The following is a 25,655-nucleotide window of genomic DNA, read 5'->3' on the forward strand; positions in this document are numbered from 1 at the left end:
AAAATTTATTGCAAGAACATATTTGTTTGAGGAGATCTACCCTGCTCTCCTCCCGTCATCCTGTAGATATATTTGTGATGTCTTCAATTTAATTCCTTATGATTCTGCTTTATAAAGTGGTATTGAAAAGATGTATTTACTGCACTTGAAATTGTGGGTATAGACTCCTAGTTAATAGGGCGTTAAACTTTATTTTTCCTGATTCTGTTAAGTTACTCGTGTAAGCCTCCAGCACTGCAGTGATCAAGGTCATTTCTGGTGAATGTCTTTTCCAATTAGTGCTTTGTTTCTCCATCATAAGAGATTGTTTAAGGATTTGTTATGTAACTTCTTATCTAATGACTAATTTATAATTTTGGCTAAGAAAAGAAAAATATTTAATGTATAAGCACATGCTAGTTTTAGACGTCTATTCTTTCTTGCAAGTTTAGTGATTAAAATAGGTTTTGTTTTTGTGGTTTACTTGGGTGTTTCTGACCCTTCTTATTTCTCTAGTCAGGCAGGATACCTACATTTGTCTTTTATTTCTTTTTCAATTCTCCTTTTGTCCTCTTTTGCTCCTCCCCTTCTTATCAACAACACAAAACCTTATGATGTTCTATTTGTTTTGTTTTTTAAAGATGGGGTTTCACCATGTTGGCCAGGCTGGTCTTGAACTCCTGACCTCAGGTGATCCACCCACCTCAGCCTCCCAAAGTGCATGAGCCACCGCACCCGGCTATGATGTTCTATTTGTGAGGGAAAGTTTCAAATAGGTGAAAAGTAAGTCCGTCTCTGGTATCATTCCTCTGTTTAAAAAATCTAAAGTGGGAGGAGAACCTTTTCCCATGCGGAATCACAAACCCAAAGGGGAAAGGGAGTTTGGAGTGGAAAGTAGAGGTTTTGGGGAAAAGGGGTAGAAAGGGGTGGCAGAAAGAGAGATAATGGGGGAATGTTTCAAGGATTTAAGTTAAAACTTTAAAGAATATTCTACTTGTCTGTTTCGAATATTAATAAAATTATGAAATCCTTTGGCTTGGTCACTTAGGAGGATTAGAAGGAGAAAGTAATGAATGAAGTAAGGGAAAAGCTGAAAGAAGGGTGGACCTTTGTTTAGCTCATATTACGTGTATTGTGCAAGTGACATAAGGGCTGCAGAGTTGCGCAAGACTTGTTCCCTGATGTTAAGGAAAGCAGTGGCCTGAACAAAGGTAGGTGTTAGAAAACTTACACTGTATATATTTTAGGGCACTTGATGGGCATCTGTGTCCCTATTGGGGCACAATGGCAAGAAAAAGTTGAAAAATTGAGGCCAGATTATAAAGCATTTTTTCTCGACTTTTATGCCCTCATTCATGTAGCTCTTTCTACTTGAAATTTCCTCATTCTGCCTTCACCAATCACAATAGTATGTATCCTTCAAATTCTAGGTTAAATCTTGCTGCTTCTACAGTTTTCTGAACATTGCAGTTTGAAATGATGTCTTCTCTACTCTATATTGCTAAGTGCTTAGTTTATACGCCTAATATATACTCTGAATGAGTCAACAGATGTCATTTGGTGAACTTCAGGTGATTTGACTTAGAAGTTTTTTTTTTTTTTTTTTTTTTGAGATGGAGTTTCGCTGTTGTTACCCAGGCTGGAGTGCAATGGCGTGATCTCGGCTCACCGCAACCTCCGCCTCCTGGGTTCAGGCAATTCTCCTGCCTCAGCCTCCTGAGGACCTGGGAGACTTAGAAGTTTTTATTCATCAATTGTTTGCTGTCTAATGAGATTCAATGTTTTACCATTGTTTATTAATTGTAATTTTTTTTTTTTTGAGATGGAGTCTCGCTCTGTCGCCCAGGCTGAAGTGCAGTGGTGTAATCTCGGCTCACTGCAACCCCTGCCTCCACAGTTCAAGTGATTGTCCTGACTAAGCCTCCCCAGCAGCTGGGATTACAGGCATGTGCCACCATGCCCAGCTAATTTTTGTATTTTTAGTAGAAGCAGGGTTTTACCATGTTGGACAGACCGGTCTCAAACTCCTGACCTCAAATGATCCGCCCACCGCGGCCTCCCAAAGTGCTGGGATTACAGGCATGAGCCACTGTGCCCAGCTAATTGTAATGTTTTTGAACAAGATATAGTAGGACTACTGTTCTGAACTGAAAGTTCAGGATGGCATATAGAGTTTGGAGACAGTCAGAATAGGTAGGGAGCTATATTTTAGTATAAGACTGAGAAACAGATGAGCCAGTAGGAGAAGGGAACTACATTTAGAGGTCCTCTCACAGGCTAAGCTTTTATACCAGGTACTTTATATAGATAATCTTTTTTTTTTTTTTCATTTTTTGAGACGAAGTCTCACTCTGTTGCCCAGGCTGGAGTTGAAGCTCACTGTTGATTCTCCTGCCTTAGCCTCCTGAGTAGCTGGGATTACAGGCATGCGCCACCACGCTCAGCTAATTTTTGTATTTTCAGCAGATATGGGGTTTCACCATGTTAGTCAGGGTGGTCTGGAACTCCTGACCTAGTGATCCACCCGCCTGGGCCTCCCAAAGTGCTGGGATTACAGATGTGAGCCACCGCGCCTGGCATATATACATAATCTTATTTACTTAAATCATCCCATTTATAAGAGATCTCTAATTGGTCACTTTTTTATAGCTGTTGCTTAGCTTTATTGGTTGACATTTACTAACATGGAAGGACTTGAGATGATAGGTATGTGAACATTGTTCGGAGCCATGAACTTTGCTTGTTTTTTCACTTACTAATTCCTTTTCTCTTGTGGAATTTTACAAATAATTTTTAAAAAATGAAAGTTAGGAATCTTTCTGGTCATTTGTAATTTGGTGTCATGCTCCTCCCAGTTGTCACTTCATCTTCCCTTGATGTTTAAAGTGAGAGCATTGCATTAGTTGTTTCCAAGGTCCCCTTTAGCTCTAAAGATTTATGTCATGATTGTGTAGCTGACTAAAGCTTTTTCAGAATTCACTGCTTGTTATTGTAGTCAATAAGTCTCATTGGGCAGCTGTTTCAGCTCCACAGAACGAGTTGTCAGGTAAAATACGGTATGTCCAGTCGAATTTGAATTTCAGATAAACAATGAATACTTTTTTAGTAATCATACAATATTTGAGGCAGACTACAAAGCTATTTGTTGATATGAAATTTAAATTTAACTGAGTGTCTTGTATTTTTTATTTTCCAAATTGGGCAACTAACAAAGAACTCTGTAAAAAGTTAGATGTGTAGATAGAGGAACTGTTATTACAGAAAGGCATGAAGAAGTTTCTCAAGTACTGAGCAAACCTTTTAGTGTAAAGGGAAGAGGAGTGAGGGAGGTGATAACATTAGTGTGTTGAAATTAGTGGTTTGAACTGACTGAATCTCTTAAGGTCACTTCGAGGTCTAACATGCTTGTGAAAAAAAGTTTTAAGTATATACTTTTTATCTAATGCTAGTGGGGTCATATGAACTTGTGTAACTCTGAGTTATGACCTTTGGAAATCCTTAGACTTGTGTTGTAACAAGACTTAAAAGATCTTGGAACAGTCCAAGGGGGATTCATATGATTAAGTCCCAAGCAACTTACATTAACAATTAAATTAGCTTTGCTTTTCTTGTTTTTAATAGAGACAAGGTCTCACTATGTTGCCCAGGCTGGTCTTGAGCTCCTGAGCTCAAGCAATCCTCTTGCCTCAGCCTCTCAAAGTGCTGGGATTACAGGCGTGAGCCACCATGTCTGGCCTAGCTTTGCTTTAACATTATGTTAGGCTATTTCTTTTGGTTGCAAATAACAGAAACCTACTTTGGTTATTTAGGCATAAAAGAAAATATGTTCAAACGATGTTAATATATCTCACTGCATCTTAGGAGAAGATGAATATTCAGGCTCTGGAAAGAGTAAGGATTTCAGTAGGAAGAGTTTAGATACTTTGGATATTTCAGTATAATAGTTTCTACTCACCCTCTTTCAAAGCTCAAAACCTCAGATTTATTAGAAGAGAGAGAACTGAATGTTAGCCACAAGGACAAGGTCATATAGTACAGCCCTGGCCTGGACACGACATGCCTGTCCTCGCCTCTGAGAATAGTTTCCAGAGAAAAATGAATAGGTTAAGAAGGGCAAAGGAATGTCTTCACTAATTGCTATTGTAGAACTTTTATTAATGTACATAACTTAATAGAGGGAATGTTAGGTCTAATGTGAATATTAGAAAGATGAAAAAAAATTACCTTCTATTTCTACTTCTTAAAAATACATTTTTGGACTGAGCACATTGGCTTAGAAAGATGAAAAAAATTACTTTCTATTTCTACTTCTTAAAAATACATTTTTGGACTGAGCACATTGGCTTATACCTATAATCCCAGCACTTTGAGAGGCCAAGGTAGGTGGATCGCTTGAGCTTATGAGTTCGAGACCAGCCTGGACAACATGGCAAAACCCCATCTCTACAAGAAATACAAAAATTAGCTGAGCATAGCTGTGTGTGCCTGTAGTCCTGCTGCTTGGGAGGCTGAGGTGGGAGGACCATTTGAGCCCAGGAGGTGGAGGTTGCAGTGAGCTGATAGAGTCAGACCTTGTCTAAAAAAAATTGTTATAACATTCTGTTTGCTACTTATATAACATTTCAAATATTGTTTTTCAAATCAGTACCTTATGCTGTTGTCCAGCCTTTAAATGATCAAACTATAATGAGTAAGACTCAAGATACAAAAATTAGCCGGATTTAATGACATGTGCCTGTAATACTAGCTACTGGGGAGGGTGAGGCAGGAGAATCGGTTGAACCCAGGAGGCGGAGATTGCTGTGAGCCGAGATCACGCCATTACACACCAGGCTGGGAGACAAGAGTGAAACTCCATCTCAAAAAAAATAAAAAAGATTCCAGTGTCATGTCTGCAAATAAGAGTTTCTCTCCATGTTTTGTCAGTCATTCAAGTAACGCCTTCTAAAAAAGTTTTTGGTCCAGGTGCAGTGGCTCACAGCTGTAATCCCAACACTTTGGGAGGCTGAGGTGGGCAGATCATATGAGTTTTAGACCAGCCTAACCAACATGGTGAAACCCTGTTTCTACTAAAAGTAGGAAAAAATAAGCTGGGTCTGGTGGTGCACACCTGTGGTCCCAGGTACTCTGGAAGCAGGAGAATCACTTGAACCTGGCAGGTGGAGGTTGCAGTGAGCCGAGATTATGTCACTGCACTCCAGCCTGGGTGACAGAGCAAGACTTCATCTCAAAAAAAAAAAAAAAGTTTCTGGATAGTACTTATCTATTGATTTACTGGCGGACTGCTGGAGAGACAAGTCTAAGTATTTTCTGCTCAGAAAATACTTAGATGGTTTCTGTTCCCAACAAGGAAGGGGGTCAGTTTGGGGGAGGGACTATTATCATTCTTACATCAAAGTTGAACTGTGAATTTCTTCCAGAGTTGGATTGGCTTCTAGCCTCAGTCAAGCTCATTCCTGAGTGAGCCTTGCTCAGGAATGAGCAAGGATGGCCAGCTTGTGAGGCTAGAAGCACGATGGAGTCAGACACGCTAGACATCTCTCACTGCCATAGTCTTTGCAAAGGCGGTTACTCATTCATAGGCTGTGGTCCTCCTCATTGTCCAAACGGCTCTAGTTGTTTCCTCTGAGTTCCAAGCAGCAGAATTGAGGGAAGGAAAGGAGTGGGGTAAGGAACAGGTATGCTGTCTGTTAAGGAAATTTTCTGGGGACTTTGAGAAACCGTTTCCACCTGTATCTCATTGGCTACCTAGGTGGAAAGAGACACTGGGAAATTTGTTTATTCTAAGCAGTTATGTGCCCAGATAGAAATCAGGGATTCTAGTACTATAAAGTGTATAAATCTCGAGTCTATTTTGAAGAATTTTGGGAAAGTCAGTTTATTATGCTTTATGATTTCATCACTTAGGAAAGGTAGACAGGTACCTGTCCTGTGCCCTTGAATGTTTAGCAGTTCAGTTTAATGAATGCCTACTTGGTTTCTTTGTCTATCAGGTAGTACCTGATAAGATACATTAAGTGCTGGGATTTTAAAGAAGTTGCGTTTTCTGTTCTCATGCTAACTGAGAACACTGTATATAAAATGCATGAGCAAGAGGAACAATGACTGAGTTAGATACCTTAAAAATGTTATTTGGCCGGGCACAGTGGGTCATGCCTGTAATCCCAGTACTTTGAGAGGCCAAGGCAGGCAGAATCATTTTAGGCCAGGAGTTTGAGATCTTTTTGGGCAACATTGTGAAACCCTGTCTCTACTAAAAATACAAAATTAGTTATCAGTTAACAAAAAGATATGGTGTTTAAAATCTGTTGAGGGGGCAGACAGTGAGATGCCAAAAAGCAGTAATATATAGAATTTCAAATTAAGTGCAATGAAGGAAAAGAAAGAGATACAGTAAGAGAGAATAGAAAGAACTTTAGAGTGAATTATCGGGAGACCTTTCTCAGCAGTCAATTTAGTGTAAGTCCTAAGCACTGTATTACCTGTTCCATTGTGTTACTTGTTTTGCTCAGAAAGGTCAGGTTTCTGGTACCATGCCACCATGAGGTTGAAAGATTCTCTGTGCAAAGACAGGCAGCAAATCAGAGAAAGAAGTAATTTATAGGCTAGCAATATGACCTTGTGGAGTTAGAGTATAATATTCTTTAAAATCATTTTCGAAGAAATTGTGATCAAGGGACCTAAATTTTTTTGAGACACTGAAAATAGTATTTACTGATTGGTTTACTGTTTTTTTCTTTCAGCATACTTTAAGATTTTTTTATGTCTCTGTACTTTTGAAGGAGTTATTTACCCATAAATGACCCTGACCTTTTTTCATTTTAATACTCAGTCCAAAGTAATCTCTTCCTGGAAGCCTTTTTAGATAGAAGAATTATCTTTCTAAAATGCAAATCTGAATATGTTTATAAATCTTGTACTTAAAATGTCATTGGCTTCCAGATGTCTTTAGGATAAAATAAATTCTTTTTTTTTTTTTTTTTGAGATGGAGTCTCACTCTGTCGCCCAGGCTGGAGTGCAGTGGCGCCATCTCCGCTCACTGCGACTTCCACCTCCCGGGTTCAAGCGATTCTCCTGCCTCAGCCTCCCCAGTAGGTGGGACTACAGATGCGGGCCGCCACGCTGACTAATTTTTTGTATTTTAGTAGAGACGGAGTTTTACCATGTTGCCCAGGCTGGTCTCAAACTCCTAAGCTCAGGCAGTCCGCCCACCTCGGCCTCCCAAAGTGTTGGGATTACAGGCATGAGCCACCACGCCCCGCCAAAATAAATTCTTACAATAGCTTAAAGGTCTGTGATCTAGTCCCTACTTGCTTTTTCAGTCTTATCTCTGATCATTATCGTTTGTTCCTTTAACTATGTATTCCATCCTTAGGGTCTTTGCATCATGGTTGTTTTCTATTTTTGGAATCTTAGAGGTTATCTAATTCAGCTCTTTATTTAATGTAAAAGATTTCCTTAAGCTCTAAAATATAGTGTTTCTGCTTACCAGATTACCTAAATAAGCACCTTTTCTTGTTTCTAGTTAACTGCCTCCTCCCTTCTTCCCCTTCTCCCTTTCTACCTTTTCTCCATCCGTCCCTCCGTCATGGTGCTAGGGCTGTCAGAGTCCACTGGCTGCATGAAATTAGTATCAGTGGATATGAGATTGAAAAGATAAGCAAATTAGAAAGCCCATAACCTCAACATCATTGTCAGGTTATTGATACCAGGCATTATTCAGATTTATTTGTGATCATATACTGAGTTCTAATTCATGTGATAGAATTCAGAAGGCAGAAGTGGACTGTTTCTTGTACTATATTTCTTAATATTCCCTCTTACAAAGAGAGTAACAATAGTAAGCAGTCACTTCATTGTCATCACTGCTAGGTTCTGTGAAAGGAGGAGATTCAGGAGACTTAAGCATCCACAGTGCAGAGTTCTTCCTTGTGCCTGGTGGCAGCACCTTCTATCAACTTTAATTCCTCAGAGAAAGAGAAGAAGGGCATTAAGAATGAACATGAGGCATGTAATTATAATGCCATGTAAAGGAATGTGGTAGGTTTAGTGACCTTTTAACAATAAAAGCATGAAATGATAGGATTTGCTTAAATTACAATTTTTGTTGTACATTGTTTCATTGTTCCTCATGGTTAGCGCAGACTCAGGGGGGATGGGAATAAACAAATACCTCTCAAGTGATAACTGTGTCAGGCACTGTGCTGTGTGTTTGCAGGTTTTTTGTTTTGCTTTGTGTTTAGTTCGTATAACAACTTAGCAAGCTAGGTGTCATTCATCTTGATTTTGCACATAACTGCTCACGAAAGTGAGGGTTTCTTCATGTTGGCCAGGCTGGTCCCAAACTCCTGATCTCAGGTGATCTGCCCCGCCTTGACCTCCCAAAGTGCTGGGATTATAGGTGTGAGCCACTGGGCCCAGACGTGTTATCTATAATATGTTAATAGGACTATTATAAAGCTATTATATATAGTAGTATATATTTAATAGTATTAAAGTAAGCTATCAATTGAAAACTGATAATTCGATGAAATTGTAATAGATGTTTGTAATTTTTAATGTATTTTTTTATGTATACTAGTTTTAAAAATAATTTTGGATTATATATTTCAGAGAAGAATTTAGATAATTGTGATGACAAATTTAGAATAGTTACGGCTAAAATTTGGTGAAAGTTTTTGATTGACAAGGAAATTCAGTTTAAGTTGGCCGTCCAGTGCCCTGGTTACGGTTTTAGTTTTGGATGATGTATTTCTTACTGTGAGAGGTTAGCAAAGCAGGAATTCTAGTGGGAATCTAAAGGTCACATGTGCCGCTTTGAGTGTTTGAATGGCTGTTGCTTTGTCTTAGGTGTCTCAGTTTTTCCCTCTAATTGCCCAAAGTAACCATGAGGATTTGGAGCACTGGGTGATGTCATGAGGATTGTATCACTGACACTTTTATTACGAGACCTCTGGTCACTTGGAGATGTCAAATCAGAATCTGGCTGGAAGGAGCACTTGTCCCTTGTCTTCAGAACTGACACAGTTCCAGACTCTTATCCATGTGTAATAGTTTCTGTCCTGCTGAACTTTGTTTATAGAGTCCAACTGAAAGGGAAAACACCTGTACAACCTAGCTAATCAGGCAGCCTTACATATCTGTTTTTCCCTAGTATCTTTTAACTAGGATATTCCCTTTTTTAAAAAAACAAAAAGTCTTGGCTGGGCACGGTGGCTCATGCTTGTCATCCCAGCACTTTGGGAGGCTGAGGTGGGCAGATCACTTGAGGCCAGGAGTTCAAAACCAGCCTGGCCAACATAATTAGACCCTGTTTTTATTTTAAAAAGGTAAAATAAAAGTTTCAAGGAAGAACTCACTTTTCTGTCAAGTGGTGAAAGCAACTAACTGAATAATATTCAGGACTGTCAACCAAGTGGGAGGTCAGAAGCTCACCCAGTCGTCTGCAACCATGGTGGAGCCAGAGGGGCTCAAAGGGCCTATGCTATAATAAGGCTCCAGTTCCCTGCAGTGCTCCAGACGACCCTGGGCAGCCTATTCTTAAGTCCCTTCATAGTCACCATGATTGTCAACTAAAGAAAATCAAGCTTTTTAAGAATTAATGTTAGTTGTATTTAGAAGTCTTATTGAGAACTGTAGACAGGGCCTGCAGCCTAGGAGTAGTCTTATCGAGAGGTTTCATTAGACTGTTCTGGCACTGTATTTTAGTCTACTGTTTATGTATAGGTGGTGGGGTTTCATATGTGTAAAATTATATTACATTACATTTGGTACATTAAGATTTGGCTGTAAGAATATATTTGATTATAGATTATAGAAGTATAATCACTGTCATTTTATTTGTAGGAACAGGCAAGGATTGGGTTATCTATAAGGAATATGGTAACTTAGGCAAGACCTGTGGGGGTAGTGTGTGTTTTATTTTGTCTTTAAAGTGTTTGGAAAGCTGTGTATCATCATAGAGTCAAGAATTTTGTGAAATTGTGTTGGTAAGCAGAAATGAGTAAATATGGCTTTTTTGCTTTTATTTTGTCTCACATATGGATTCCTAAACTATTCACATATGAATGTTACTTCAAAAAAAAAAAAGACATGAATTGATAATATTAAAATAGTTGGCCGGGCGCGGTGGCTCAAGCCTGTAATCCCAGCACTTTGGGAGGCCGAGGCGGGTGGATCACGAGGTCAAGAGATCGAGACCATCCTGGTCAACATGGTGAAACCCCGTCTCTACTAATACAAAAAAATTAGCTGGGCACGGTGGCGCGTGCCTGTAATCCCAGCTACTCAGGAGGCTGAGGCAGGAGAATTGCCTGAACCCAGGAGGTGGAGGTTGCGGTGAGCCGAGATCGCGCCATTGCACTCCAGCCTGGGTAACAAGAGCGAGACTCCATCTCAAAAAAAAAAAAAAAAAAAATAGTTACCTTCTAAGCAATATTCTGTATCATCTGAGGTGTCAGAGGTTGGGGTCGTAGATGAGGGAAAGTGTGAAAGAAATTTACAACACTGGAAACCTACCACCACGTTATAGTGGCTGTCACACAATTGAGATGCCTGGGATTTCTACTCTTTTACTTTCTCTTTGTTCTCCTGTCACTCTACATTACTTTATGGCATTTGTTGCACCATTCATAACTTACTTAATCGCTTTCCTCGTGGATAGTAAGCTCAGTAAGATCAGGGCTGTATGTATCTTGTTCCCCACCTTAGGCGCTGAGTAATGGAAGTACTCCTGTTACTCATATCTATTTGGTCCTGAGATTGGATAGTAGGTTGGGATAACAAGGGATACCCTTGAATCCTTTCCTCCTGCCCCTCCCGACTCAAACAAAAGGAGCACCCTTACTTGTAGACTGAAGAAAAGGTAGAAGTTCTGGAGTCTGGGAAGAAGAGGAAGCAAATAGGTGAAGGGGGAAAGAAAAAGGTACAATATAGAATGAGGTAAGGAGGTTGCTGTGGGATTTCTACTCATAGGAGTGTAAGTTGGGAGTTGAATGTACAGTAATCTCCCCTTGTCTTTGGGAGATATGTTCCAAGACCTCCAGTGGATGCCTGAAGCCGTGGACACTACCAAACCCTGTATATGCTATGTTTCTCCTCTACACACATACCTCTGACACAGTTTAACTTACAGAGGCACAGTAAGGGAAGTAGAACAAGAATACCGGTATACTGCAGTGAAAGTTAATGTGAGTGTGGTCTCTCTCTAAGTATCTTACTATACTGTACTGAAGTTAGCTAAAACTGTGAAAGTGTAACCGCAGGTAAGGTGGAGCTACAGTATGCCGAAGGCTCCTCTGTGAGTAATGAGTAAGGCATAAGAGCCTGTGTCATGAGAAGTTCACTACTCTTTTTCAGTAGACATTCGATGGATTAGTACCTGTCTTTAGCAGCTTTACTGACATTTGTATAATATTCATTCATTACATTCATGCTTCTAGCCTGTGTAACCTAATACTTAGTTGGGAAGGGGACTGGTACCAGCGTATGAGGAATCCTAACTAAAAGAAATGGCTTGACTCCCTTTGCGACATCTCAAGATTCTAGGCTTCTCTTTTAATTTAGAGTAAAATTAATGGCTGAGATGTGAGTATGGGTAATTGTATGGTTTACTCCACTCCCTGCCCCTCTCCCCATTCTTTTCTGACCTCTTACCACTTTTTTGCTTCAACTATGATGTTCTCCTTCCTAGCTATTTCTTGAACATGCCGAGGGTGTTCCTGCCTCAGGGACTTTTTACACTCATGCTTCCTTCTTCCTGGTACGTTTCCCACAGATGTCCACTAACTTAACCTCTTACCTTCTTCAGATCTTCCCAAATGTCCTCTTATTTTTGAGGTTTTCCCTGACTTAAACTCTGCCTCCACGTTTCCATTTTTTTTCTTTCTTTCTTTCTTCCTTTTTTTTTTTTTTTTTTTTGAGATGGAGTCTCACTCTGTTGCCCAGGCTGGAGTGCAGTGGCACGATCTCGGCTCACTGCAGCCTCCACCTCCCGGGTTCAAGGGATTCCCCTGCCTCAGCCTCCTGAGTAGCTGGGACTACAGGAACCCACCACCACACCTGGCTAATTTTTTATATTTTAGTAGAGATGGGGTTTCACCTTGTTGTCCAGGCTGGTCGTAAACTCCTGAGCTCAGGCGATCCACCTGCCTTGGCCTCCCACAGTGCTGGAATTACAGGTGTGAGCTACCATGGCCGGCCCTATTTTTATATTTTCCAACTCCATCACCTGTTCTTTGAGAGCTAGGACCTTAGTGTATTCTCACTGCTCAGGACCCAAAAAGCATTTGGGAAGTGTAGGAAACAGAACCGTTTGAAAAGCCTTCATATAGTCCCATTACATACGTTGATATTTTTCAGCTTTACTTTTAAAGGACTTGGTCAAGCTTTTTGGAATAACAGAACCTAGAAAAATGCTATTTCAGATCTCTTAAGTTGGGCTTAAATGATTTAGTCAAAGAAAGCAAGCATTTTTTTCTTGAAGAATTAGTAAATAATACTCTGTTGTCCTTTATAGTAAGTCTTACAAGTAAAAATTACCCAAATTTATAATTTGGACTTCCACAGTAGGTGACCTACTATAATCTGAAGAAATCTTGTTTCGCCTCCTACTTTTCAAAAACTAGGATTTGAAGCTTTAAGACCTAAAGAGCATGTGAGACCAGAATGTATAACAATCATACACACACATTTTCATAAGATAAATCATATACATACACACACATACAACAGTTTTATGAAAATAATGTATGTGTGTATGACACAGGATATCTTGGGGTGCCACTTTGCCAGCTGGAAATTTGTGCAGCAGGCAGCACTCCTGCCCAGGCTTCACTTGGCTCCAAGCTGGCGGCTGGACTTGCCCTGCCCACTTGGTCTGGCAGGCTGTGCTCAGCTTATGCTACTGGCCTGGATCTCACACCCATCAAGGGCAAGCCAGGTGCGCTGGCTGCTGAGGTGGGGTGGGTGGCTCCAGGCGCCAGCTCCGTTTGAGGCTGCAGCTGCACCAGGTGTACTGCAAATGGTTTCCACCTTGAGTGCTGGCATCTGGATGAGGGGAATGTGGTGATACCCAAAAAACTTGGAGACACTAGCAACCACAGAACTCCAAAGAGGGTGTTACAGTGTGTTACAGCTCTGGGTTGGGGAGTCCTGAGGTCAGGGCCTCAGAAGGGTGGCAACTTGTTCATGTTACAGTTCCCTTCATACTTGCTGTTCTGGGGTCCTGAGTTCTTGTCCCACGTGCAAGAAGAATGAGATTATGTGGGCAGTTGGAGAGTGAGCATGGCAGAAAAGAGTTTTGTTGAGCCATGGAATGGCTCTCGGAGGAGAGGGGACCCAGAAGCAGGTGGTCCCAGTGTGTGACTGAACCTGGAGTTTTTATGGGATCAGAAAGTGGGAGATACGGGCTGTGGGTAGCCTTGGAAAAGACAATATTCAACTAGTCAGAAAGCATTTTTCAGAAATAACCAATCAGGAAAGAATGGGCAAATAGGAATAGAAGTTCTCACTCCAGTCATGGACTTTACTTGGAACTGGAAGTCCAGTTTTCAGGCTTTAATTTGTCTTTGGTTTGAAGGTCAGGTTTCAGTGGAGACCTACCCCTGTCTGCCTAGGAATTTGTCTGGCTCCGGTCACTATCATGAATATGCATGTTTACACTATATATACATATGCATGTTTTATGGTTAAATATCTGGCTATGGAGGTAGGAACAAACATTGTATAAATGCAGATATGAGGAAGAAATGGTCTGAAATATAAATGGTGGGTACTTGGGTGAAGGGATTGCATTAGAAAAAAGAGAACTTAGAATCATGGTAATTACAGTGGCTCATGCCTGTAATCCGAACATTTTGGGAAGCTGAGGCAGGAGGATTGCTTGAGTCCTAGAGTTCAGCCTGGGCAACATAGGAAGACTCTGTCTTTACAAAAAATAAAAAACATTTGCTGGGAGTGGTGGCACATACCTGTGATCCTAGCTACTTTGGAGGCTGAGGTATTTTGTTTTATGCTTACAAGGGTTATACATTTTAAAAGGATATAAATCACTATGTTGCTTTTTAGGTAGTTGTTTCTGAAACTACAAGTCAGATACAGGAATTGATTTTTTTGCTTTTATTCCTGTGAACTCACTATGCCTTTCTTTTGTTCCAGCTCTGTTTAAGGGAGCCCTTTAGAGAAATGTTAGTGACTCACAAGCATGTATTAGTTCCCCATGTTTTTCTTTGTTTTAAAATTCTAGGAATTGAAGCCATTTTTTATGAAGGAAGTTGGAAGTCACTTTGATGATTTTGTGACCAATCTCATTGAAAAATCAGCATCATTAGATAATGGTGGGTGTGCTCTCACAACCTTTTCTGTTCTTGAAGGAGAGAAAAACAACCATAGAGCAAAGTAAGTATGTGTTATTATTATTTTTTAATGCAAACATCTACCCACTGTAGTTCAATCGTCAAAATGGACTGTAGCAAATATGCTTGAGTTCACACCCCAGTGCCACTTTTTATTGGTTGTGTGTTGCATTCGGAAAGTTATTTAACCACTTGAAGGGTGGGGTTTTCTTTGTCTTTATGTATGAATTATAACATACATGCATACTTCTTTTAAGACTGACTACTAGTAAAGTGAGGCATAGTAGCTCATGCCTGTAATTTCAGCAATTTGGGAGGCTGAGGCGGGTGGATCACTTCAGGTCAGTAGTTCAAGATTAGCCTGGCCAACATGGTGAAACCCCATCTCTACCAAAAATCGCAACAATTAGCCGGGTGTGGTTGTACACACTCACAGTCCCAGCTACTCAGGAGGCTGAGGCATGAGAATCGCTTGAACCTGGGAGGCAGAGGTTGCAGTGAGCAAAGATCATGCCACTGCACTCCAGCCTGGGCAACAGAGACCCTGTCTGAAAAAAAAAAAAAAAAAACGCCGGGCGCGGTGGCTCAAGCCTGTAATCCTAGCACTTTGGGAGGCCGAGGCGGGTGGATCACAAGGTCAAGAGATCGAGACCATCCTGGTCAACATGGTGAAACCCCGTCTCTACTAAAAATACAAAAAATTAGCTGGGCATGGTGGCGCGTGCCTGTAATCCCAGCTACTCAGGAGGCTGAGGCAGGAGAATTGCCTGAACCCAGGAGGCGGAGGTTGCGGTGAGCCGAGATAGCGCCATTGCACTCCAGCCTGGGTAACGAGCGAAACTCCGTCTCAAAAAAAAAAAAAAAAGACTGACTGATAAAATAACAGAGCCAACACTTGCTGAGTGCTCTACATGATGAATTCATTTAAACCAAACAGTGATCCTATGAGACAGATACTGTAACTATCCACATGTTACAGATTAGGAAACTAAAGCACAGAGTGCTTAACTAAATGTTGTCCAGAATTATTACATAGCAGGGACTTGAACCCAGAGTCTGGCTCTAGAGTCCTTGTTCTTTTTCTTTTTTCTTTTTTTTTTTCCTGAGATGGAGTCTCACCCTGTTGTCTGGGCTGCAGTGCAATGGCGCGATCTCAGCTCACTGCAACCTCTGCCTCCCAGGTTCTAGCGATTCTCCTGCCTCAGTCTCCTGAGTAGCTGGGACTACAGGTGCATGCCACCACACCCATCTAATTTTTTGTAACTTTAGTAGAGACAGGGTTTCATCATGTTGGCCAGGCTGGTCTTGAACTCCTAACCTCATGATCCACCTGCCTCGGCCTCCCAAAGTGCTGGGATTACAGGTATGAGCCACCATTCCTGGCCAAGTCCTTGCTCTTAATCATATCACCATGTTTCTCTCTGTTGTACTCCATATAATACTTGTAATAAAGTACCATGCGATTAGTATATACTTTTCTAATTGTTGGTTCATCCAGAATAATCGAGTGAAGGTTATCAAAGGCTAATATGTGCCAATTTGCCATTCCATGCTCTTCTCAGTTTTACGCCCCTGTTCAGAGGCATAGAGTGATGTTCTCAAGAATAGTTTTGACTAGTAATAGTTAAGTGCTGGTAGTAGTACGAAAAGCCCTAAGAAGATGATAATGCAAGATGTAAAATGGGGGGTTTTAGTAACTCACAGCAACCTTTAAGATCAGGAGGCTGTTGGGAGTTGCTAGAAGTCCTTTGATATCAGAAAGGGTATCAGAAACATCAGTGCCGTTTCATAAGACAGCTCAATAACAGTATATATGACCTGGAGTGAGTGTGCTTGTAGGCCTATGACCTCAGGGGATCTCTACAAGAAGGAAGAGTGGTTGCCGAAGTCCATAGGAGCTGGGTGTGGCGACCCTTCCATTCTTAATAGTTATGCCTGTACCTACCTCACAGCATTGTTCGGAGGGAGTAAATGAAATAACATACATAATATCTGTAACATGGTACTTGAATCAGTAGTGAAAAGGTCATTGGTCAATTAATGTTAGATGATGTTGTTGGTAATATTCTCTTGTTTGTGGAATTAGATTTCTTACAATACTTGAAGTACTTACATCTTGTTTTAATTTTTTCTCTTCTCAGGGATTTAAGAGCACCTCCAGAACAAGGAAAGATTTTTATTGCAAGGCGATCTCTCTTAGAGTGAGTATTTTTAGTTGTTTTTAAATGTTTTAATTTTTTTAAAAAGCTATTCTGATGGAATCATTGCTTAATCTATGAATATGTAATGAGTTTGTTCTGTTTTGTATCTGTATAAATCATTAGTTTTTTTGTTCTATGCTCTCTCTTGCTCCTTTCTGATCTTCCGGTTCTGTATGTAGTTTCAAAAGAGGAGTTAGGAATAAGAATGGTTATCTGGGCTTGGCACCGTGACTCATACTTGGAATCCCAGCACTTTGGGAGGCTAAGGCAGGCAGATCGTGAGTCCAGGAGTTCAAGACCAGTTTGGGCAACATGGCAAGACTTTCTCTACAAAAGATACAAAAAATTAGCCAGGCATGGTGGTGCATGCCTGTAGTCCCAGCTATTCAGGAGTCTGAGACAGGAGGATCACTTGAGCCCGGTAGGTAGAGATTGCAATGAACTGAGATTGTGCCACTGCACTCCAGCCTGAGCAACAGAGAAAGATCCCATCTCTATTAATAATAATAATAATAATAAAATTAAAGGTGCACTTTGGGTAGTTGATGAATATTTCTTTTTTAATGCTCTCTGAGTAATTTGTTCATACACTCATTTAATAGAATACTGCTGAAATTTAACCTGTATTAGTATGGATCATCTGAAATGGTTGAGTTGGTGACACATTAAGTGTGCTATAGTGTGCTTTTCTTAGTAGAGACAGTTTCATCATGTTGGCCAGGCTGGTCTTGAACTCGACTCTCAGATGATCCACCCACCTCGGCCTCCCAAAGTGTTGGATTTACAGGCGTGAGCCTACAAAAATTAGCTGGGCTTGGTGGCAGGTGCCTGTAATTCCAGCTACTTGGCAGCCTGAAGCAGGAGAATTGCTTGAACCTGGGAGGTGGAGGTTACAGTGAGCTGAGATCATGCTGCTGTACTCCAGTCTGGGTGACAGAGCAAGACTCTGTCTCAAAAAAAAAAGTATACTTTTCTTTAAAAAGACACCTTATGCTTATCAAAAGTTACTTTCCGTGAGTCAAATTGATGTTTACTACTTCACCTAGATAAGAAGGCCGGTTTTCTAAGCATGTAATGTTCAGTGTTCAGTGTTCTGTCACACTATAATTTGAAGGAATTCATCTTTTAAAATTTATACCTGGGGGAAAATGCAGGCTTTCTACTAAAAATATTAAAAAAATAGCAGCGTGTGGTGGCGAATGCCTGTAATCACAGCTACTCAGGAGGCTGAGGCAGGAGAATCACTTGAACCCAGGAGGCAGAGGTTTCAGTGAGCCAAGATCGTGCCATTGCACTCCAGCCTGGGTAACAAGAGCGAGACCCTCAAAAAAAAAAAAAAGGATTTTAATGATAGAATTTATATATGAAAAATAAGCAACATTACACGTTAACTCAAAAAAAGTTTTAACCAAGGAAATAGAACAGTTTTCTATGGCTCTGATGGGTTTTTATTAGAATGTGAAGATCCTTAGTCCAGAGACTGAGTAGCATATTAGATTACTCAAAATCATTTAAAAGGTTAGCCTTATCATTCCAGAAACAAATTAAACAAGTTGAAAAACCTGTTTTTTATCAAATTAAAACAAGTTGAAAAACCTGTTTTTTATCAAGTTAAAACAAGTTGAAAAACCTGTTTTTTTAACTAGTTAAAATAAGTTGAAAAACTTGTTTTATCAGATATAAAATATTTATTGGCCGGACTTGGTGGCTCATGCCTGTAATCCCAGCACTTAGGGAGGACGAGGCCGGTGGATCAAGAGGTCAGGAGTTCAAGATAGTGAACTCTACAAAAAATACAAAAATTAGCCAGGCGTGGTGGCATGCGCCTGTAATCCCAGCTACTTGGAGGCTGAGGCAGGAGAATTACTTGAACCCAGGAGGCAGAGGTTGCAGTGAACCGAGACTGAGCCACTGCACTCCAACCTGGGCGACAGAGTGAGACTCAAAAGTCATCTATATTATTGTTATATTCTAAAAGAAAATTAAAATTAGACCAGTCTTAAATACAAAAGTCAATGAGGAGAAGGTAAAACCATTTGTAAATGGTTGAGTTTTATAGATATGTAGGGTAATAGTTGGTCATGATCATCATGATCAACATTATAGAAATTCATGTCAATTAGGCCAGGCGCGGTGGCTCACGCCTGTAATCCCAGTGCTTTGGGAGGCTGAGGCAGGTGGATCACCTGAGGTCAGGAGTTCGAGACCAGCCTGACCAACATGGTGAAACCCTGTCTCTACTAAAAAAAAAAAAAAAAAAAAAAATGCAGAATTAGCCAGGCATGTGGCACATGCCTGTAATCCCAGCTACTGGGGAGGCTGAGGCAGGAGAATCGCTTGAACCCGGGAGGTGGAGGTTGCAGTGAGCCAAGACTGTGCCGTTGCACTCCAGCCTGGTCAACAAGAGCGAAACTCTGTCTCAAAAAAAAAAAAAAAAAAGAAAGGGGAAAAAAAAAATCTCTTGCCAGGCGTGGTGGCTCACGTCTGTAATCCCAGCACTTTGGGAGGCTGAGGCAGGTGGATCACCTGAGGTCAGAAGTTTGAGACCAGCCAGACCAATATGGTGAAACTCCATCTTTAAAAAACAAAAAGAAAAAAAAAAAATTCATGTCAATTTTAACATTTTGGAAATAGTGCTTAATATGTATTAAATTTAGAGAGTAGAATGTATGTACGGGATTAAAAAAATTCTTAGCATTTTACATAGTTTCTGTGTTTCCTGTTATTAGTGAATGACCTTTGTTTACCTAGAAACCATCCATTTCTGGTAGGTTTTAAAGAATGTAGACCATTCTTTTTTGAGATGTTTTTGAAGAGTGGATTAAGCATCTTCTAAACTGCTTTAAGAAAAGACTTTATGGTGTTTTGAATTTAAATATAGATTATTAATTTATTTTGTTTGAACTACATTTACAGTGAGCTGCTTGAAGTGGACCACATCAGAACAATATATCATATGTTTATTGCCCTCCTCATTCTCTTTATCCTCAGCACACTTGTAGTAGATTACATTGATGAAGGAAGGTAAGACAGCAAAAAAGACTGCTGGCTAGTTGATGCATGAGAAGTTCGGGTTTTTCATTAAATTTTGGTAAAGGGTAAATTGGTTAAATTTGCTTTGGGAAATCCTAAAGCAGCAGATTTGAGGGTGATAGTCCTCTGCCCTGAAAAGTTTAACTGACGAGAAAATTAGAAATTTCATTACTTTTATTTTTAAAATGGTTTATTTAAATAGACCATAATCAGTAGTTTCTAGGTAAAAATGGGAGAACTTTGTACACAGTTGACCTATGAACAACACAGGTTTGAACTGTGCATGTTCACTTATATGCGGAATTTTTTCAATCAATATGTTTAGCACTCTGTATCTATGGGTTCTATATCTGTAAGCAAAGGCAGATGGGATCTGCAGTATTCCAGGATGCAAAACGCACGTATAAGAATGGCAGCGCCGGGCGCGGTGGCTCACGCCTGTAATCCCAGCTACTCAGGAGGCTGAGGCAGGAGAATTGCCTGAACCCAGGAGGTGGAGGTTGCGGTGAGCCGAGATCATGCCGTTGCACTCCAGCCTGGGTAACAAGAGCGACACTCCGTCTCAAAAAAAAAAAAAAAAAAAAAAAAGAATGGCAGATTTTTCATATATGTGGGTTCTACGGGGCCAGCTGTGGGACTTGAATTTGTGTAGGTTTTGGGGTCTGCATGCTTTCCTGGAACCAATCCCCCATGTATAGGAAAGGATAACTGCATATGATTTATTAACCTTTTGATTGTCTTTATTTAAGATGGTTGCTTAAAACAAGTAGCTTATTGGAATTGAATGTTGAAAAATTTGATATTTCTTTTTAATATGAAAGTCAAATTGTAGGCCAGGCATGATGGCTCATGCCTGTAATCTCAGCACTTTGGGAGGCTGAGGAGGGAGGATCACTTGAGCTCAGAAGTTCGAGACCAGCCTGTGCAACATCTCTACAAAAAATTTAAAAATTAGCCAGGAATGGTGGCACACACTTGTAGTTCCAGCTACTCAGGAGGCTGAGATGGGAGGATTGCTTGAACCAGGGAGGCTGAGGCTGCAGTGGAGCTGTATTTGTGCCACTGCACTCCAGCCTGGGTGACAAAGCAAGATCTGGTTCAAAATAAAAATTTAAAAACCAAATTGTACCTTAAAAAATGACAGTATGATAATCATGGATTGAATTATGTACTTTTTTTGAAAATTAAATTTTGAGATAATGGTATAGTATATTAACAGGTTTTTAAATTGTGCCTATTCTGAAAAATCATCTTTTGTACATAAGAATGATTGCTGTTTGAATATTTTACATAGAATATTTTAGAGTTAAAAATATTAATGTGAGAATCTAATCTTTCAGAAGTTCAAAGTCTAGTTATCTTAGATATCTTGTTTGAGACTGTATTTATCTTAGAGCTTTTAGAAAACTTGTTTCTAAACAGTATATACTGTTGATATATATTGGGATATATTGTGAAGCAGAGGGTTAGAAGCAGACCTCTATCTAGCAGAACTATTACAAATCCATGAATTCAACATATTAATGTTGCAGCGATTCCTAACGTTGAAACTTTGGTGTTAGAATGTTTTAAATTCTGTGAACTCAGTGTGTATTAAAAATTCACCTCAATGTTCTTTTTTGTACCTTTTCTCCCCAGGCTGGTGCTTGAGTTCAGTCTCCTGTCTTATGCTTTTGGCAGATTTCCTACTGTTGTTTGGACCTGGTGGATCATGTTCCTGTCTACATTTTCAGTTCCCTATTTTCTGTTTCAATGTTGGGCCACTGGCTACAGCAGGAGTTCTCATCCCCTGATCCATTCCCTCTTCCATGGCTTTCTTTTCATGGTCTTCCAGATTGGAGTTCTAGGTTTTGGACCAACCTATGTTGTCTTAGCATACACACTACCACCAGCTTCCCGGTTCATCGTTATATTCGAGCAGGTAAGATTTTAAGTGTTACCCAAAGTGATGCTGTGCTCAGCTAAAATAATAATGATGATGACAGACTGATGCTATTATTTTTAGCTGTATTAACTTGGATAAATTTTCATATATTGTTCTTGGTGTCATCTGTAAAATTGTTCAACTAGGATCATCTCAAGTTTCATTCTAGCTTCCATGTTCTCTGAATTTTGAGAAATGAAGTAAATTACATTGAACGGTTTTTGATGCATTAAGATTTTGTTCCTGAATACTTTTTGTAAAAGTCACTTAAATTATAAAATATTTTTGTAATTAGAAACACTTCTGAAATGTCAGATTCATTGTTTTGTCATGTAACGATTTCCATCTAAATAAATGATTCATTTTAATTTGTTTATATACTCATCAGGATTTTCTGATTTTATTGGCTGGCTGTGATGTGTTTGACTAATAGAAGGGACACTTGCAGTAGACTTTCTTTGAGCAGACATCTTTTTCCTCTTGCTTTTGTAGATTCGTTTTGTAATGAAGGCCCACTCCTTTGTCAGAGAGAACGTGCCTCGAGTACTAAATTCAGCTAAGGAGAAATCTAGTATGTAATTTCTTTCTCTCATTCTTTCTCTCTCTTTTCCTTTCTTTTCTTTCTTTGTATAATTTCATTAGTTTAGAGGATTATTGATTGGATATTCACCCTTTGTTGTTTACTGGGACGTCACATTATATGATGTAGAGATTGTGTTTGATTTCAAATACATATGATCCACATTGATTTTGAGGACTACTTGTTTCCTGAGTATTCCTGCTTTGCCCTTGAACCTACAATTTTAAAAAATTGATCATCTTTTGTAACTTTGCATTATTTTTATGGAATGTTAATAGCCCCATTACACCTGTGTCTGCCTATTCTTTGCGCATTGTTGCTTCACACTCTAGAAGTTATCTCAGTCACAGGAATGACTTGGTTTAAAGAGATTGGTAATATTCAATTAGTACAAGAATAAGACGGCATTCAGGAGATCAGGAAAAAAGAACATGAGCTGATCAGTTATTGTATTCTTCCCTGTTCTATGCTTCCTTATTTTCCCCTCTTTATTTTTGCTGTGAAAAATCAAAGAACCTCTGATATAACCATGGTTTTCCTTTTCTAGGCACTATTCCAATACCTACAGTCAACCAGTATTTGTACTTCTTGTTTGCTCCTACCCTTATCTACCGTGACAGCTATCCCAGGTAATGGCACTATGAAGCAGAAATGTGGTAAGCACCAGAAGTGTGGCATGAGTGAGGCAGGGTAGGTAAGCAGGGGCCAGGCCATGTAGGGACATAGAAAATACAGAATGAGTTTTCATTTTTTGTCTGGTCTGGGAAGCCTTAAATGGTGATTAGAGAAGTCTAATAGATTATAGTAATTCTTGACAGAATTATAAAGTATTTCATATGGTCATAAATGATGTTCTGTGTGTAAAACCATTATTTATTTATTTATTTTTTCTGAGGGAGAGTCTCGCTCTGTCGCCCAGGCTGGAGTGCAGTGGTGCGATTTCGGCTCCCTGCAACCTCTGCCTCCTGGGTTCAGGTGATTCCTCCTGCCTCAGCCTCCTGAGTAGCTTGCATTACAGATGTGCACCACCACGCCTGGTTAGTTTTTTTCGTATTTTTAGTAGAGACAGGGTTTCACATATTGGCCAGGCTGATTTTGAACTCCTCGCCTCAGGTGATCTGCCCACCACTGCCTTCCAAAGTGCTGGCATTACAGGTGTGAGCCACTGCGCCTGGCCAAAAAACACTAATTGTGACGGTGAGTCTTTATTCAAGTTCTTACTTTATTTAGAAAACTTATTTTTGTTTCTTTCTTTTTCAGGACTCCCACTGTAAGATGGGGTTATGTCGCTATGAAATTTGCACAGGTAAGTTTTTGTAACTGCTTAAGGCATGTTGATTAGGAGATGGGGATGCATATTTATGATAATAATATAATCTACTTAAATCTACTGGGAGGTAAGAATGCTTTCTGTTAACATTATGCAGTCTTTTAAACTATTTCCAGTACAGTAAATGGTGTTTATTTTGCCAACATCAAAAGTAATTTTCTTTAATAAAAGAATGTTTTATTTTATAAAGTAATTCTAATTGGTTATTTCAGTAAGCATTAATTTCTCCCTTCCTTCCTGTTTTTCAGGGAAGGTGTATCTGTATGTGGGTATGGTCTGACGCTTCCCCATTTTCCCCTTCCACCTCCGTCAGAACCATTAATCCTGGAAGATAGATCCCATTTTAAGTTCTTGTCTTAATCAAATGCCCATTTATGAAATAAGTTCTTCTGTTATGGGTTTTTTTTTTTTTTTTGAGACGAAGTCTCACTCTGTCACCTAGGCTGGAGTGCAGTGGAACAATCTTGGCTCACTGCATCCTTTGCTTCCCTGATTCAAGTGATTCTCCTTCATCAGCCTCCTAAGTATCTGGGATTACAGGTGCCTGCCACCACGCTCGGCTAATTTTTGTATTTTTAATAGAGATGGGGTTTCACCATGTTGGCCAGGCTGGTCTCGAACTCCTGACCTCAGGTGATCCACCTGCCTCAGCCTCCCAAAGTGCTGGGATTACAGGCCTGAGCCACTGCGCCCAGCCATATAATAAGTTTCGTTTTTTGTTTTGAGATAGAGTCCTGCTCTGTCACCCAGGCTAGAGTGCAGTGGCACGATCTTGGCTCACTGCAACCTCCACACCTCCTAGGTTCAAGCGATTCTTCTGCCTCAGCCTCCCGAATAGCTGAGACTATAGTCATGCACCACCATGCCAGGCTAATTTTTGTATTTTGAGTAGAGGCGGGGTTTCACCATATTGGTCAGGCTGGTCTGGAACTCCTGACCTTGTGATCTGCCCGCCTCAGCCTCCCAAAATGCTGGGATAACAGGCGTGAGCCACTGTGCCCAGCCCATATTAGAAGTTTCAAGCAGCAGGAAAAACAGGTCCTAAGAGTAAGCTCTTTTATTTTTATTTTTATTTATTTTTTGAGACGGATTTTCACTCTTGTTACCCAGGCTGGAGTGCAATGGTGCGATCTCGGCTCACCGCAACCTCAGCCTCCTGGGTTCAAGCAATTCTCCTGCCTCAGCCTCCTGAGTAGCTGGAATTACAGGCACGTGCCACCATGCCCAGCCAATTTTTTGTATTTTTTTTTTTTTTTTGAGACGAAGTTTCACTCGTTACCCAGGCTGGAGTGCAATGGCGCGATCTCGGCTCACCGCAACCTCCGCCTCCTGGGTTCAGGCAATTCTCCTGCCTCAGCCTCCGGAGTAGCTGGGATTACAGGCATGCGCCACCATGCCCAGCTAATTTTTTGTATTAGTAGAGATGGGGTTTCACCATGTTGAGCAGGATGGTCTCGATCTCTTGACCTCGTGATCCACCCACCTCGGCCTCCCAAAGTGCTGGGATTACAGGCTTGAGCCACCGCGCCCGGCCCAATTTTTTGTATTTTTTAGTAGAGACGGGGTTTCACCATGTTGACCAGGATGGTCTTGATCTCTTGATCTCGTGATCCACCCGCCTCGGCCTCCCAAACTGCTGGGATTACAGGCGTGAGCCACCGCGCCCGGCGAGTAAGCTCTTTTAAAAGTATCATTTGGTAAAGGGTTAGGAAAAGTGATGGTAGAAACTAGGCTTGTTTATATACTAGTGTTAAGTGGAATACATACTTGAACGTTACTTTAAGGGTTACATAGGTACTTTCTTTTGGAGGAAAAAATTGCCTTCCGTCTGATGAAGCCATCATTATTATAATTCTGTCTCTGTTATGTTCCAGGTCTTTGGTTGCTTTTTCTATGTGTACTACATCTTTGAAAGGCTTTGTGCTCCCTTGTTTCGGAATATCAAACAGGAGCCCTTCAGCGCTCGTGTTCTGGTCCTATGTGTATTTAACTCCATCTTGCCAGGTAACATGGGTACTTATTAATTTGGTCACGCATAAATTCACGAGGAAAATAGAAAGCTATTTTCCTATGAGCACCTTTGTTTTGCCTACTTCTTTATCTAAAGTTCTATACATCTATACCCATCTTGACCTGTTTTGCATCTACTTTATAAATGAAGTATCCTTCTTTTTTTTTTTTTTTTTTTGAGACAGAGCCTTGCTTTGTTGCCCAGGCTGGAGCGCAGTAGCGCAATTTTGGCTCACTGCAACC

General features: G+C 40.4%; 1 protein-coding gene across 1 annotated transcript in view; it reads left to right on the forward strand.

Annotated features, from left to right (window-relative positions):
• Positions 1-25,655, forward strand: part of SOAT1 (sterol O-acyltransferase 1) — a 71,087-nt gene that overhangs the window by 34,232 nt on the left and 11,200 nt on the right. The window contains exons 4-11 of the mRNA XM_064370789.1: positions 14,226-14,377; positions 16,476-16,535; positions 19,452-19,559; positions 21,207-21,489; positions 21,985-22,063; positions 22,620-22,701; positions 23,333-23,378; positions 25,277-25,406. Coding sequence (XP_064226859.1) covers positions 14,226-14,377; positions 16,476-16,535; positions 19,452-19,559; positions 21,207-21,489; positions 21,985-22,063; positions 22,620-22,701; positions 23,333-23,378; positions 25,277-25,406 — 940 coding nt within the window. The remainder of the gene's footprint in view (positions 1-14,225; positions 14,378-16,475; positions 16,536-19,451; positions 19,560-21,206; positions 21,490-21,984; positions 22,064-22,619; positions 22,702-23,332; positions 23,379-25,276; positions 25,407-25,655) is intronic.

Source organism: Aotus nancymaae, unplaced genomic scaffold (genome assembly GCF_030222135.1).
Source record: "Aotus nancymaae isolate 86718 unplaced genomic scaffold, 86718_ANA_hifiasm-v0.15.2.pri h1tg000108l, whole genome shotgun sequence".
Classification (NCBI taxonomy): Eukaryota; Metazoa; Chordata; class Mammalia; order Primates; family Aotidae; genus Aotus; species Aotus nancymaae.